Below are 16,358 nucleotides of genomic sequence, written 5' to 3' on the forward strand. Positions count from 1 at the left end.
TCTATTAATGTTACAGACAGGCAGCAATAACATTCTTTTTATTTTTAGCCACAGCCACTAGCTACTACCTTAACAATAACAAAGGCTAATGTGGCTATTAGGTAACTGCTAATAGTTAAAGAGCTAACATTAACATATGTGACAGCCTGTTAACATTTATGATAGCTATTAAATACTTTAACGTGGCTGAAACCGGAGTTTTAATGATCTTACGAAGTTCCTCATATACTGTTGCTCAGTGTTGGTAATGAAAGAAGGGCTGTGTGAAGCTGCGTGCCACCTTTAGCAGGTGAACACAACAATGTGGGTATCTAAACAAATCAGACAGTCATTTTTTACACACACACACACACACACACATACAAAAAAAAAAACACCCAGCACGCCCCTGCGGGCGGTTTATCCTTCAAGCTCGGGTCCTCTACCAGAGGCCTGGGAGCTTGAGGGTCCTGCGCAGTATCTTAGCTGTTCCCAGGACTGCGCTCTTCTGGACAGAGATCTCCGATGTTGTTCCCGGGATCTGCTGGAGCCACTCGCCTAGCTTGGGAGTCACCGCACCTAGTGCTCCGATTACCACGGGGACCACCGTTACCTTCACCCTCCACATCCTCTCGAGCTCTTCTCTGAGCCCTTGGTATTTCTCCAGCTTCTCGTGTTCCTTCTTCCTGATATTGCTGTCATTCGGAACCGCTACATCGATCACTACGGCCGTCTTCTTCTGTTTGTCTACCACCACTATGTCCGGTTGGTTAGCCACCACCATTTTGTCCGTCTGTATCTGGAAGTCCCACAGGATCTTAGCTCGGTCATTCTCCACCACCCTTGGGGGCATCTCCCATTTTGACCTCGGGACTTCCAGGTTATACTCCGCACAGATGTTCCTGTACACTATGCCGGCCACTTGGTTATGGCGTTCCATGTATGCCTTGCCTGCTAGCATCTTGCACCCTGCTGTTATGTGCTGGATTGTCTCTGGGGCATCTTTACACAGCCTGCACCTGGGGTCTTGCCTGGTGTGATAGACCCCAGCCTCTATGGATCTTGTGCTCAGAGCTTGTTCTTGTGCTGCCATGATTAGTGCCTCTGTGCTGTCTTTCAGTCCAGCTTTGTCCAGCCACTGGTAGGATTTCTGGATATCAGCCACCTCCTCTATCTGCCGGTGGTACATACCGTGCAGGGGCCTGTCCTTCCATGATGGTTCCTCGTCTCCCTCCTCTTTCTTGGGTTTCTGCTGCCTGAGGTATTCACTGAGCACTCGGTCAGTTGGGGCCATCTTCCCAATGTATTCTTGGATGTTCCTTGTCTCATCCTGGACTGTGGTGCTGACACTCACCAGTCCCCGGCCCCCTTCCTTCCGCTTAGCGTACAGCCTCAGGGTGCTGGACTTGGGGTGAAACCCTCCATGCATGGTAAGGAGCTTTCTTGTCTTTATGTCAGTGGCTTCTATCTCCTCCTTTGGCCAGCCTATTACCCCAGCAGGGTACCTGATCACGGGCAGGGCGTACGTGTTGATGGCCCGGATCTTGTTCTTACCATTCAGCTGACTCCTCAGGACTTGCCTGACCCTCTGCAGGTACTTGGTGGTTGCAGCTTTTCTAGCGGCCTCTTCATGGTTCCCATTCGCCTGCGGGATCCCCAAGTACTTGTAACTGTCCTCTATGTCTGCAATGTTGCCTTCTGGTAGTTCAATCCCCTCAGTTCTGACTACCTTCCCTCTCTTTGTTACCATCCGACTACACTTCTCCAGTCCGAACGACATTCCAATGTCATTGCTGTATAGCCTGGTAGTGTGGATCAGTGAATCGATGTCTCGTTCACTCTTGGCATACAGCTTGATGTCATCCATGTACAGGAGGTGGCTGACAACTGCTCCGTTCCGTAGTCGGTATCCGTAGCCAGTCTTGTTAATGATCTCACTGAGGGGGTTCAGGCCTATGCAGAACAGCAGTGGGGACAGAGCATCTCCTTGGTAGATCCCGCACTTGATGGTGACTTGTGCTATGGGCTTGGAGTTGGCCTCTAGTGTTGTACGCCACATCCCCATTGAGTTCCTGATGAAGGCTCTTAGGGTCCCATTGATCTTGTACAATTCTAGGCATTCCAGTATCCAGCTGTGGGGCATTGAGTCATAGGCCTTCTTGTAATCAATCCAGGCAGTGCACAGGTTGGTCAGTCTGGTCTTGCAGTCTCGGCTGATTGTTCTGTCTACCAGTAGCTGGTGTTTTGCGCCTCTGGTATTCTTGCCAATTCCTTTCTGTGTCCCGCTCATGTATTGACCCATGTGCCTGTTCATCTTAGCCGATATGATGCCTGACAGGAGCTTCCATGTAGTACTGAGGCAGGTTATTGGTCGGTAGTTGGAGGGGACCGGTCCCTTCTTGGGGTCCTTGGGGATCAGGACCGTCCGGCCTTCAGTTAGCCATTCCGGGTGTCTCTCGTTAACTAGCAGCTGGTTCATTTGTGCTGCCAGACGCTCGTGGAGTGCAGTTAGCTTCTTCAGCCAGTAGGCGTGAACCATGTCGGGCCCTGGTGCTGTCCAACTCTTCATACTGGAGACCCTTTCTTGGATATCTGCCACTGTGATGGTTACTGGACCCTGTTCAGGGAGGTCGCTGTGGTCTGCCCTCAGATCCTCTAGCCACTGAGCATTGCCGTTATGGGTTGCATCCTTCTCCCATATGCTCTTCCAGTATTGCTCCGTCTCCAGCCTTGGTGGTGCTGTTCTCTTATTGTTCCCTTGCCACTGAGAGTACACCTTTGCTGGTTCTGTGGAGAACAGCTGGTTTATTCTCCTGCCTTCTATCTCTCTGGTGTACCTCCCCAAGCGGCTGGCCAAGGCTGTGAGTCTTTGCTTGGCAGTTTCCAAGGCCTCAGGTATGGACAGCTTGCTGTATTTCTTAGGCACCTTATTCGTCGCACCTTTCTGCAACTCCGTTAGTTGGCTAACCTCTCTCCGTGCTACTTTGATCTTGCCCTCTAGCCTCCTTCTCCATGGAGGGTACTGGCCCTTGTGGCTGTTCAACTTGTAGCCAAGCATCTCACTGATCACTGCTGCCGTATTGTAGATCAGCTTGTTAGTGTCGGTAATCGTGGTTGTAGGTATTGCCCGTAGTGCTGCATTAACATCATCTAGCAGACCTTCTGAGGGTACTTCACGTAATCTTGGTAACCGGCTACGGGGGATCCAGGTTTCAAGCTTGGCCATGATCCTATTTTTCAGGTCAGTTCCTCTCGCACTCAACGATCCTTCTCCTATCACACTTGGGGCTATGTACCCAATCTCGGGTGGGGGTGATGATATCTCCCCCCTGACCTGGCGTCCTGACTCCTCCTTGCCGTAGCATTTGTGTTGTACCTCGTCAATCTCTAGCTGTGAGAGCAGTCCCTTCTTTCGAATGTTGGAACACTGAGCTACTAGTTGTTTCGCCGTCATTGTGGATGTTGGGTATCGAAGAATCCATAGGTCCCTCATCCTATTCATGTAGCCCCTTCCGCCGGGGTTACTTGCGTAGTAGCATTCCAACAACGCCCTGTTTTCGTCCCTTGCCCACCGATGCCTTCTTGTTCCAGTAGCCCACTTTTCGTCAGGGTGCCCTGGTTCCTCAACACCTGACGCGGACCTTGTTGATCCGGGCGACGTCCGAGCCGGCATGCCTTCATATTTATCTGTCTCGCTCATGTCTGCGGTAGGCTTGCTTAGCATAGGGGGTCTAGCCTTAGGACCCTTACTGGATACAGACGCCCCAGGCAGGAATCGAACTTGCGACCCTCTGCTCCAAAGGCGTGTAGTCTAACCACTACGCTATCCAGCTGCTATCCATACATATATATATATATATATATATATATATATATATATAGCCCGACGTCCCGGAGCTAGCGATTTTTTCAGTGCGGCTACCAAAATCTATCTCTGCCCTGCCCGTCGGGCTATTGTAGGAAAAATATATGTCAATGCTTTTGCATTCTTTCAGAAATGTAGCTGGGTAATTATGTCATTGGCATCGGTGAGCCACTGTCAATATGTGACATATTGAAGTCTTGTTTGAATTTGCGCTTGTTTTTTTGCTTTCACTTTGCAATCGTGCGAACTGTGTATAGAGAGCGACAGCACTGATCTGTGAGTGATGATAATTTGTGCACCAATTCCTCTGACATCGTCTTATTAATCGTTAGCTTACTATGCAAACATGACAAGTGAAATCTCCCGCTGCAAGCTTAAACATGTGAGAGGTTGATCGCGCAGAGAATCGCTGAGCTTATGTGAGTGAGTGTGTAAAAGCATTTCAGTTCTGCTGAGCCAAATAAGACAGGTCAGGGTGAAGAAGTGACAGCCAAAGAAAAGCTTACCACAAAACGGAGAAGTTATGACAAATCAGACTATAAGGCAAAAAGAAAGTGCAGCTTTATGGTTTCATGGACAAAAGAATTTCTGTGGCTGCAATATGACGAGCTAAATAACCAGGGCTGCACATAAGTGGTCCGCAGGTGCGCATTCGCTGTCAAAATAAAAAACACGCACAAGGGTTAGGGTTAAATTTAAAAACTGTACTTTTGAGTTAAAATATATATTTATAATTTTAATAAATGACAAATTAAAAATGCATGAACATTTTTTGTATCGAAAAAATATCGAACCGTGACACCAAAGTATCGAACCGAACCGTGAATTTTGTGTATCGTTGCACCCCTAATATATATATATATATATATATATATATATATGTATGTGTGTGTGTGTGTGTGTGTGTGTGTGTGTGTGTGTGTCCATAAAGGTCATTTTGTACTATGTACTGCATAGCAACTGGAATCTTGGACACTAAAGCAGATAAAGCTGCTCTGATAAACGGAGGAGAGATGGTAGACCTCATGGCCTTTGGGAAGAGAAAAAATAATCAAGAATGAAAGCACATTCCTCCCTACAGCTTCCTTTTATTAGTTTCTCAAGCAATAAAGTAAGTTACTGTATATGCAGTCAGGAGGCGACAGTGTCGTACTGTGTGTTCTGTGGTGCCTTCCAGACTGTAGGATCTACGGCATATTGCAGACACAAAAACCTCTTGCTGTTCACGGCTACATGGATCAAAAGAGCTAAAAATGACTTTGGTACCATCCACAGAACCCCACTGGCCCCTGCAAGCTGCTTCACAGCTCAATTCACCAGTACTGCCCAGTGGGTGGCAGTTGCTATGAACCACTGTTTCCCTGCAACTGCGCCCAGTGCCCTAGGCCTGTGTCAAGCTCATTCAGTATCATTGCCTGTAAGCCTGTTTCTCTCTTCCACTTCTGCAATGGCCAGAAAGGAGAGCCATGGTTCATGTGTGTTCAATGATAAAACTATTCATCAAACAGAAAGAACATGCCTGTGTCAAGTCAAGCACCACCTCAATCTACTGGTGATGCTTAATGGGAGATGAGGGGAGAGGGGTTGTACCTGTTAACAAGCATAAGGTGAATCAGCAGTCATGCACTTAAACGCCCCTTCAGCCGCTCGAGAGGAAATGAATCCTGGGAGAGAATCAACCAGAGCTTTCCTCAAGGTCATTGGTGCCTGGCTACTTTTTAAGTGGCCTTGCCAGCTCTAACAGTCTTTGCAGAAACAATCGTAGCACCAATCCAATTTGGCTCAGTTTCTTTTCTTTTTACTTCAGTGCAGACGGCTGCATTGCCTCACTATTGTTTTGCCCTGCTGAAAGCAGAGCATGAATTGATGACCTTATGAATCTCAAAGAGCCTGGCAAATCATTGCAGTAAATCAAGCACCAGCACATTAAGCATGACTGCAGGCTCTTTCCCCCTAAGTTTCTTTCTTTTTCTTTCTTCTTTGTGTCCATCTCTTTCACACTCTTTCCTTCCTACGAGCACTTGGGGATATTGAGAGCAGCCAACTTTTTGAGGATTGTTTTCATGTGCTGCTAATTAATTGCCTCTAATTAATGGTTGTTTACGGGTTGCTAATGAAGTGGATCAAAGCCTACTACTCCTGATGTGGAGGCTCTTGTCTTAGGCTGTAGAAGGAGATGAAGAGAAGAGCAGACAGACAGAGACAAGCAGCGCAGAGAATTGAGGGGTGATTCTGACAGTATAGCGCTAACTACGGTTGAGGCTCTTTTTTTCTTCGGTACCTTTATCAACTATCATTTGGCTTCTGTGCAGAACAGAGCTGAGCAGTCTGACTTTGATATATCGGCAGCTGCTGTTATCTCTGGTGTTATCTTGAATGATAGCATTTGGTTTTTAAAGTGGATACAGTAAACTGCAATGTGTACTTTTGCAACATTTAGAAAAATACTCTATGAAAACAGTTTCTTCCTAAATACATTTTTAAAGCAAACACCCCTCTTTCCATACAACTTTTAATGTTTTCAGAAAGCATTAAACATTCATTAACATGATGAAGCTTTGATGATGTTTGAAATAAAGGAACAGAAATGCCACTCCTGAGGTTTCTGTAACCACTGTATCTGACTCTATCACTTTATCTCTGTCAGACATGGTCTTAGCGCGAATGAATTTGCCACTCATGGGAGAGACATTTTGCGAGCTTTCTAAGATAGAAAACTCATCCGAGACCTCTCCAGCATTGTTGTGACCGTCTTCTGAAAATCTCCATCTGATTTCCCAGTAGATAGTGCGCTGCTTGGCAATTTTCAGCATCCGACAATCTCATCAAAGCAAACCTATTAATGGCAATGATATGAAGAAGGATTCTAAATGGCAGACAGATGAATAGCCCTGTGCGTGTGTGGGTGTTTAATTCTCCAAGCCGAAGCGCCATGTAGCTTTGCTGAAAGTGGGAGGACTGTCCACGAGCTGCTGGTAAACAATTTCAATACTTGTTTGCCTGCGTTTTTGTGTGCATGTGGGTGTGACAGTGCATGTGCATGCTGTGACCTCATCGATCATGACACTTTGCCTCTCAGGTGTGGTCACCTACACAGTGCCTGCCCGCGCTCGCTTTTCTCGGTATATTGCCATCCATCTCTCTGTTTCGCCTCTTCCCCCTCCTCCTTCTCCTTCCCCACATCCTCTTCTCATATCAGCACCCTCTACTTTTCTGCTTTGGCCCCACCTACCTAATCTCTCTCTTCCCTCCTTCCTCACTTTTTTGGCCCCATAGATCAGTCATACTGCACCGCAGGGATTGCTTTCTCTCTCTCTCTCTCTTGTTCTTTTTTTTTAAACACGCCCTTCCATTTTAGAGCTGAAATCCTGCAATCATTCACTCGTTTGTTGGACTTCTCTCTGCCTGACTTTCTCCTCTGCTCTGTTCCTCCCTGCTCCAGTGGTCTGTGACGCAAGCCCCTGGCGCTTTCCCTCCCCCTCCTTGCGGTCTTCTTTCGTTCTTTTATACACTGTGCAGCCAGCCATCTCTCCCTCTCTCCCCGTAACCCTTTCACTCTCCCTCTGTGACCCCATCAGTCCCTCAGTGCCCCAGCTAAGGCTGGTCACTCTTCATCAGCTAGCCTCCACTGGACACACAGACCTCCCAAAAGCAAAGGGAAATGGGGTCTTGTTGGCAACATTTGTGCCCAGCCTGACAGTTTCACCTAGGTTTAAGTTCATTTCTGACCCTCCTTACCCCGACGCGAGCACCTAATTACCAGTCATCCTCTCCTCGTCTTGTCTCTACATCAAGTCTTCCAGGCGGGATGTGTATTAGCCTCAGCACTGCCAGAGTACACAGTTTCCAACTCTTCAATTTTAGGCACTTGCCCTCTTCAGCTAAATAAGGCTCTCTCATCCAATCACAGCTAGTGAGGGCTCTGTTGCAGTGCCTGAGTGGGGATAATCACCTTGGTTACTGGCATTACCAGAGGCTGCTGTCTGGCCACGTTAGCGCTGCGCCCTGTGGGAGCTGCCGAAACAGGTGTCACAGCAGCAAGGAAGGGTGTTAAACAAGCCCAGGGCCAGGCAGGAGGCATAAACGTTTACTCTTAGTCATGGAAACCATGTCACCAATAGCAAGGAATGTTCCCCAGAATGGCATTAGTGGTTCAAAGTTGGGGGGTTTTTAACATCAGAGGACTGCCTCTTTCAACTTTGTCTCTTTTACCTGCCTGCAATTCAGGGTTAGCTTCCGTTGACATAATCACACCTTGTGCTCAGCAGCTGCCTTTGTCAGTATTCCCTAAAAAGCTACACAAAGACAATCACTTTTTGTGACACAGTCACAGCTTCATGGCAAAGACAAATACACATCGAGAGGGTTCAGCATCTGGAGAAAAGCTGCTGGCTCAGGGGACACGAGGTCGCAGCATGGGCAGCTGGACCCAAAGAGGCGATCTACTTTTGCACTGGGCCAGTCAGTTCAGAGAGAGTTAAGAGTATCAGATTGATTGGCAGGCTTCGAATGCCAGCAAATGGAGGAGACGTCCTTGGCATCCGAGTCAGCATTAAAAACTTCAGCTGCAAAGTTGGTGAAACGCCAGTTGTTCTCAAAGAGCGACACGTAAGGACGACATAGATCACCATTATGATAATCACAAGCTGCACTGTCTGGGGAATAGTAATGGGAAGGAGATGAGGTGGCAGCCATAAAGAGTGTTTCTACATTAGTGCTGGCCTGATTAGATTGACAGAAAGTTTCACTAATGGACGATTAAACAAATGGTCAAATGAGATATAAGGATCCAATTACCAATTGGCGTCTTTGTGTGCCCCTTTCAATCATTGTGCTTCATGTGTTCTGTTTGCATGAACTTGTTCGTGAGGACGCAGCAGAGTGAAAACAAGAGCTGAAAAAAGGCTGAAAAGGGGAACGCTTAGTCATATGATGTGTCCCTGCAGGGATATAGAGGAACTTGCTCCTTCCTAGGTCCTTTTATTTCTATTCAAGTGAAAACAAAATCCTTTTTGAACCTGGTATATAATACTGGAAGAAGTTACGGAAATGTATTTATTGTGTGAAGCAACCGCAGATCAAAACAAATGAATTATGGATTGCACAGAAGACTGGAGGGCAAATTAGGAGATAATTACTGTAAAATACATCACCTGTACTAAATGGTGAACCTCGAAACCTCTGCTTCTGAGTAATGGACCCATGAAAGCCCAAGGGAGAATAAAAGCAGCCCACACTGAGCTCTGTAACTCTTTCAGTTGTGACTATCCCAAAAAGTGATACAGTCCAATTTGTTTATGGAGCTTATGTTGAGCCAGTTGTTCAGCCGAGATAGTGGGCCACCCTGTCAGGACCCTTTAAGAATGCCCTGGTTGATCAAACATGGCCACGCGCAGCAGCAACAGGCAGCATATTTTTCCTTAAAGAAAAGCTCCTTTCAGCTTCTTCTTTGTTGACAGGCATAGTCTGCCAAGTTCAGGTTGTCCAATTATTTCGACCTACAAAAAGCAGGGAATCTGAGGGGGAAAAGAATTCAACGCTGAAATCTGATTGTGCACTGGGCTTTAGATATTCACCTTGAACCAGCAGATGGCAGGGCAGAGAGCAAAGAAGGGAGGTCTAGGTCTTCATAATTAAATTGCCAAGAAGTTTATCTTATTTACGGGGAAAATTATGCTCCAAGGTTTGGATCAAAGGATAAACCTTGGCTCACGGTGAAGACATTTTCAGCACATTAAAAAACAAAGATGCTGAAATAGCAAGCCCAATGTAACGTGGAAGAAAGTAAAAAGGCAACGTTAACTCTGGAATGATGCAAACTGTGCCTGACAAGCATCAAAATCTGCACTTGAGTTCAGACAAACTCTTGCATAAGCAGTAATATAACTATGTTCAAAACAGGTAAGCTGTCTATAGGCAAGATGTGTGTGGATGTTCATATGCGTTCCTGCATTTATTTGAGTGATCATATAGTATGTGTCCATATTTTTCTTTTTTGTGGGTACTGCATTTCCCTTGATGCTTGTGTTTACACGCCAAACCTCCCTTCTGTGACTCACAGCGACATTGATTTATGCATGGCTTCACTGAGTGTTTGTGTGTATGTGCATATGCACACGCGCACTTGCACACACCAGCTATAATTGGTATTCAAATCTCCTCCCACAAGTACGTCCAACTGCTGCCGTTTTTCAGCCACCAGAGTCCCAGCCAAGGTCCAAACAGGATGATGGGGAACAAGCTCAAACGGATGGCTCTCATTGCACACATTCAAATAAACAAATGGAGGTGATTTAATGCACACTGCGATAAGGGAGGTGGTAATGGCGGCATAGGAGAGAAATGGGGATGAGTTGTTAGAATGGAAGTGATGGAGGGTAGCGATTAAGGGTGGGCACGAAGCAGAGGTGGAGTTAACAGCATTTGTTACTGTACGTGCTTTGCAAGTTTGGCCTGCAGCTGCTGTTGATCAGACACCTCCACAAAGCCAGGCAATCTGCGCACAAACATACAGCACTGACTGTGTGTGCATGTCCCTCAGGCCTGCCCGTCAGACACACTGTGAAGTCTTTCTGCCTTTCTTCTCTCACTTTTCCTCGCTCCCTCGTTCTTTTCTGCCTTTCTTCCTCTATCCATCTTTCCATCCCTCTGTCTCTCCCTCATCCTTCACAGAAGCGCCAAGTCTTCCAGCCTCGCTATCGTCACAGCAACCTCTCAATCTATCTGTCCACTCATCCATCTATCCACCCAGTTTGTCCATATCTATTCTAGCATAATAACAACTGCCAACCCTCTATAGCCTCCCACCTTTCCCTTCTTTCAGATTGGTGGAAGAAAAATAACCGAGACAAGATCTTTATTAAATCTCTTTTTTCCTAATGCAGACACAGCATCGGTGCACATCTGCAAGGTTTTTAGAAACAGACCATCTTTACTCTACCTCATCTCCCTCCTTTCTCCACCGACCTTATGCCTGTAACACCCCTAAACTCCCCAGCCTCCTGTCTCTCTCAGCCCCTGTCAGAGGCTAGATTAATGACAGTGATCAGTGAGCAGCCCCCAGCTGAGGTTGCCTGCAGCTTAGGCAAAACCCTGCACTGTACGCAGCACGCACGCCCATGCACACACACTAATGTAAAGCACATACTTGCAACACACACACATATTCATAGATGGGTGCCCAAACCCACAAACACAAACCCCATACACAGTGAGAACAACATACAAATACCTATAGCTCATGCATACCTTAACCACCCAGTGTTCATTAAACACATACATACACACAAACACACACACTTTCTCCAAAGGAAAAAATCAATATCTATCAATATACTGGCTCTGGTGAGGTCGGTATTAGTGCAGCCACAAAAATGGCTTTGGTAAGGTAGTTCTTGTATACAAGAGACATCAACATAACAGCACCGTCCAGGTTTGAGTGTGTCCATGCCTCACCAAGCACTTAACTATTTCACTGCCTCAGGACAACATAAACAAGGGGTCACAGAGTGCAACAGCCACAGGACACAAACCAGCAGAGCAACATTTACAGTGGGGCAAAAAAGTATTTAGTCAGCCACCGATTGTGCAAGTTCCCCCACCTAAAATGATGACAGAGGTCAGTAATTTGCACCAGAGGTACACTTCAGCTGTGAGAGACAGAATGTGAAAAAAAAATCCATGAATTCACATGGTAGGATTTGTAAAGAATTTATTCGTAAATTAGGGTGGAAAATAAGTATTTGGTCACCTCAAACAAGGAAAATCTCTGGCTCTCACAGACCTGTAACGTCTTCTGTAAGAAGCTTTTCTGTCCCCCACTCGTTACCTGTATGAATGGCACCTGTTTGAACTCATCATCTGTATAAAAGACACCTGTCCACAGCCTCAAACAGTCAGACTCCAAACTCCGCCATGGCCAAGACCAAAGAGCTTTCGAAGGACACCAGGAAAAGTATTGTAGACCTGCACCAGACTGGGAAGAGTGAATCTACAATAGGCAAGCAGCTTGGTGTGAAAAAATCAACTGTGGGAGCAATCATCAGAAAATGGAAGACATACAAGACCACTGATAATCTCCCTCGATCTGGGGCTCCACGCAAGATCTCATCCCGTGGGGTCAAAATGATCATGAGAACGGTGAGCAAAGATCCCAGAACCACACAGGGGGACCTGGTGAATGACCTGCAGAGAGCTGGGACCAAAGTAACAAAGGTCACCATCAGTAACACACTACAACGGCAGGGAATCAAATCCCGCAGTGCCAGACGTGTTCCGCTGCTGAAGCCAGTGCATGTCCAGGCCCGTCTGAAGTTTGCCAGAGAGCACATGGATGATACAGCAGAGGATTGGGAGAATGTCATGTGGTCAGATGAAACCAAAGTAGAACTTTTTGGTATAAACTCAACTCGTCGTGTTTGGAGGAAGAAGAATACTGAGTTGCATCCCAAGAACACCATACCTACTGTGAAGCATGGGGGTGGAAACATCATGCTATGGGGCTGTTTTTCTGCCAAGGGGACAGGACGACTGATCCGTGTTAAGGACAGAATGAATGGGGCCATGTATCGTGAGATTTTGAGCCAAAACCTCCTTCCATCAGTGAGAACTTTGAAGATGAAACGAGGCTGGGTCTTCCAACATGACAATGATCCAAAACACACCGCCCGGGCAACAAAGGAGTGGCTCCGTAAGAAGCATTTGAAAGTCCTGGAGTGGCCTAGCCAGTCTCCAGACCTCAACCCCATAGAAAATCTGTGGCGGGAGTTGAAAGTCCGTGTTGCTCGGCGACAGCCCCAAAACATCACTGCTCTCGAGAAGATCTGCATGGAGGAATGGGCCAAAATACCAGCTACTGTGTGTGCAAACCTGGTAAAGACCTATAGTAAACGTTTGACCTCTGTTATTGCCAACAAAGGTTATGTTACAAAGTATTGAGTTGTATTTTTGTTATTGACCAAATACTTATTTTCCACCCTGATTTACGAATAAATTCTTTACAAATCCTACCATGTGAATTCATGGATTTTTTTTTTTTTTCATATTCTGTCTCTCACAGTTGAAGTGTACCTCTGGTGCAAATTACTGACCTCTGTCATCATTTTAAGTGGGGGAACTTGCACAATCGGTGGCTGACTAAATACTTTTTTGCCCCACTGTATGTGCACATTGTCATCATCAATCCTCCTTAGTCAAAATCACAGAGGCTTCAGATGGACTTTTCTTTTTGAAAGTTTTATTTCAAATTGCATCCAAACAAATCCCACAAAGATATCCAGCTGAAGTTCTTCAGAGGCTAATCCAAATCCCCATATTTTGCAAATGTGGCACTTAAGAAGCTACTGAGTGACCATAACTAGCCAACTACTGTGTAAAAGAAGTAAAGCAGGACTATCCCAACCTGAAGTGTTCCAGTGACGGTGATAAAAGCAATACAAAACACTACAGGTACTGTTACAAGTTGCTGTAAAGCATTGTTAGATGTTATTTTAGCTGATAAGAGGGAGGCTCAAAGGTCTTTACAGTCCCTCACCCTTCTCCAGAATATAAAAGCAGTAACAAACAGCACTGCCGCTGCTGGTGTGTCTGAGACATGTCTGGTCCACTGCGGGCATTTGTTATGAGCTCTCGTGTGTTCTATGAGAATATTTAATCGGAGCTCTGTGTGTGTCGCTGCATTCACAGGCTGCATAAGTCACAGGCTCCCATTTCCCATTCCGAAACAGACAACAGCTGTAATAAAATGAATCCCAACATCAGGAGAAAATGTAAATTCTGTGACGCACAAGGGTTGAGAGAGCATTGGCTTCTTTCATTAAATATTCATGCATGGTCAAAAAAAAGTGGCCACCTTTCACTTTTCTTTTCAACGACTTGACATTTTAGGGGTCTTCCCAGCGTAGCAGTTCCGACATGTGATTAAGACAATGACTCATATCCATGTAACAATACAGCCCCGGCTTCCGCAAAGGGCATTGACTCTAATTACCCACTGAGAAATATTAACACCAGTCCACAAAACAACAGTAAACTGGCACATCTGCACGTGTTTTGCTCCGTGGTGCGCTCCTCCTCCTTCCCGTCCAAGTGCACAGTAAGTCAGAGTGGACCCGGTGCATTTTAAGCGTTATTCAGCTTCTACTTAGAGGACTTAGATAAACTTGCACAGAAAAGCCCAAACACATCGAGACGGCGTGACACTCTTCCCATTCACATCACATTCGTTCACTTTCATTTGAGCCTTACCAGTGTTGAGCAGCCAAGCCACTGTTACGATGGTTAGAGGGACGCAGTAGTTCCACACGGTCGCGAAAGCCATCGCGGGTATTCCCCTCTGATATCTTTCTTAATATTCCTCTTCCTTTGAGAAATCAGAGTGACATGAACCCGCAGGTTCACCCTCCGACAGCGCCTTTAGCGTCTATGTGTGTGTGCGCGTGTGTGTGTGTGTGACAGGGCGCGCGCGTGCGACTGTGCGTGAACGAATGTGTGCTTTGTTAGGCTTTCCGAGCGTAATAGCAGGTCTTTACATAGTAATGCTCCCCTCTCATACACACCCACTTTCTCTCCCTCTGAATCCCCGAATATGACGGCTTGGCCGGTTTTTCTTGGTTACTTTACATTGTAAATATATTGTAAAGCTTGCCAATTGGGCGGTCCTGGATGTCTTTCTAGCCAATTGCAGAGAGCAGGAGCAGGTGGAGGGGTGTGCGGATGTGAGCAAGGGGCTGGGTTTAAAAAAAAGAAATGGGCTATCCAGGAGGAGAGCCGGGGAGGCAAGAGGGGCTGCGTCTTCCAGTTAATTGAAATCAATTCGCTCTAAATGTGATTGATAACCAGCATTAATTTCCCGACTCAAATAACCAATTTATTTCAAATTCCACCCCAAGGACTTAAAAGATGCAAGGCACGCTGATTAAGATGACGGAAATGAATGGTTGTTATTGTTCAAATTTAGGGACAAGTGGTGCAAAAAATGTAAAGTTGACTGTAGGGAGGGAAACGCAGCTTAAGAAACGCGATCATTTGAAAGATGGCACTTCGTTTGAAATTACTGTTTGGCTATTTGGTGGTAGAAACTCCGTGAAACTCAGTGCCAAATCAGTCCAAGCAGTAGCCTCTGGGTAGTTTGAGATTCAATTCTGTTGCAGAGGCTGCTTTGAATCCAATTAATGTGCATAGGACTCATCAAGAAGAACAAGAAACAGACCTGAGTGTAAGCTGTTAAATCACCGTTTACAATGACGGTAATAGCTCGGAACAAAAACTTGGGCTAAGGATGAGCCGGTGTTTCTGATCATCTGTAGTCAGGGCTTATTAGGTCGTGCTAAAGGGGCTCTTTAACTTTACCCTCATGCTGCGGCCACAGTTTGCCCATAATTGTGTTTTCCAGTCAGAGAGCGCTGGTCCATTATGAAAATTGTTTCTCTCTCCACATCTCTTTTTGTCCCCCCTCTAATCTAGTGTTTACTATGGACTTATAGCATCCACGGCTTGAAGGCATCTTTTTGAAACTGTGTCTTTGGCGCCCCTCTCAGGTAACTGCAGGGATGGCACGTCACACGTCTTAAATCTGCTTCCGCCTCTTCTGACAAGTCCTCCAGACACTTTGGTCAGTTTAGTTTGAACAGTCAGGAAAGTTCAAGCAGCCAGAGCACCTGGGCAGTCTGTATTAATATTAATATTTCTACTCTTGACTCCCATAAAGTTGCTTTGAACTCTTACCCCTTAGCTAACCTGTACTAATGGATCTGTGTTAGATCTTAAGGTCCCCGCTTTGGGGTCTCTCCACTGAGAGATCTTATTACTCGACACAAGTTTTAACCTTGTTGTTTGGCGAGGATAATATCTGCCCTACTCATTTCCCAATTCCCATCCCATCCCATTTTTCCCTGTCAGCCTCTCTGCGAGTGTTTGTTCCCGGGTTGGCAGGGAGTCTGTGGCAGCAGCTCCCCCGCACCAGATGGGGCATTGTCAGGAAGTAATGAGGGGAAAACACCTGCTTCTCTTGCGAACTCCACTCCTTCATTTTCAGCCATTTGACACAACATATGCAGAATGCACATACAAACTCAAGTGACCGTGACGGGAACAGCAGTAGTCAACGACACAGTGTTACAAATGCCTGGCACTGTAAGGCATTAGTCAGTGCGGTGTCACGTTTGGTATAAGTCACCTTTAGATATTGGTTTGCGTGCACTAAGGGCAGCTAGGGTACTTGACAAACTGCGGACATAAGTGAGGAGCTATTTAGCTTTAATGCCACAGTACAGATCTGCATCCTTATCCGGACAGGACCTTGCGTGCACCAGACAAAACACTTTTAGGAAATCTGTATGCACTGCACAGCACCTAAGCTGTTGTCCGGTGCTTTATCCATCGAGACACTGTCAAGGTCAAAATGTCACTGTAAACTTCACTTCCCTCTCTCCCGACCAGAGCATTGTACCTCAGGGAAAGCTCCAGTGTGTGAAATTCCTGATACATAATTTTGTGTCTCTTTTTTTTTTTTGGC

The 16,358-nt window shown here is 46.2% G+C and overlaps 1 protein-coding gene across 2 annotated transcripts in view; it reads right to left on the reverse strand.

Annotated features, from left to right (window-relative positions):
• cadm4 (cell adhesion molecule 4) overlaps positions 1-15,437 on the reverse strand; it is a 165,950-nt gene extending 150,513 nt beyond the window's left edge. Inside the window, exon 1 of one of the 2 annotated variants that reach the window (XM_026185324.2) lies at positions 14,090-15,437. In XM_026185324.2, the coding sequence (XP_026041109.1) occupies positions 14,090-14,162 (73 nt within the window). In that variant the 5' untranslated portion in view covers positions 14,163-15,437. The remainder of the gene's footprint in view (positions 1-14,089) is intronic. The other variant, XM_080308453.1, reaches the window with a different exon arrangement.
• Positions 15,438-16,358: the final 921 nt, after the last annotated feature.

Source organism: Astatotilapia calliptera, chromosome 11 (assembly GCF_964374335.1).
Source record: "Astatotilapia calliptera chromosome 11, fAstCal68.1, whole genome shotgun sequence".
In the NCBI taxonomy this organism is placed as follows: domain Eukaryota; kingdom Metazoa; phylum Chordata; class Actinopteri; order Cichliformes; family Cichlidae; genus Astatotilapia; species Astatotilapia calliptera.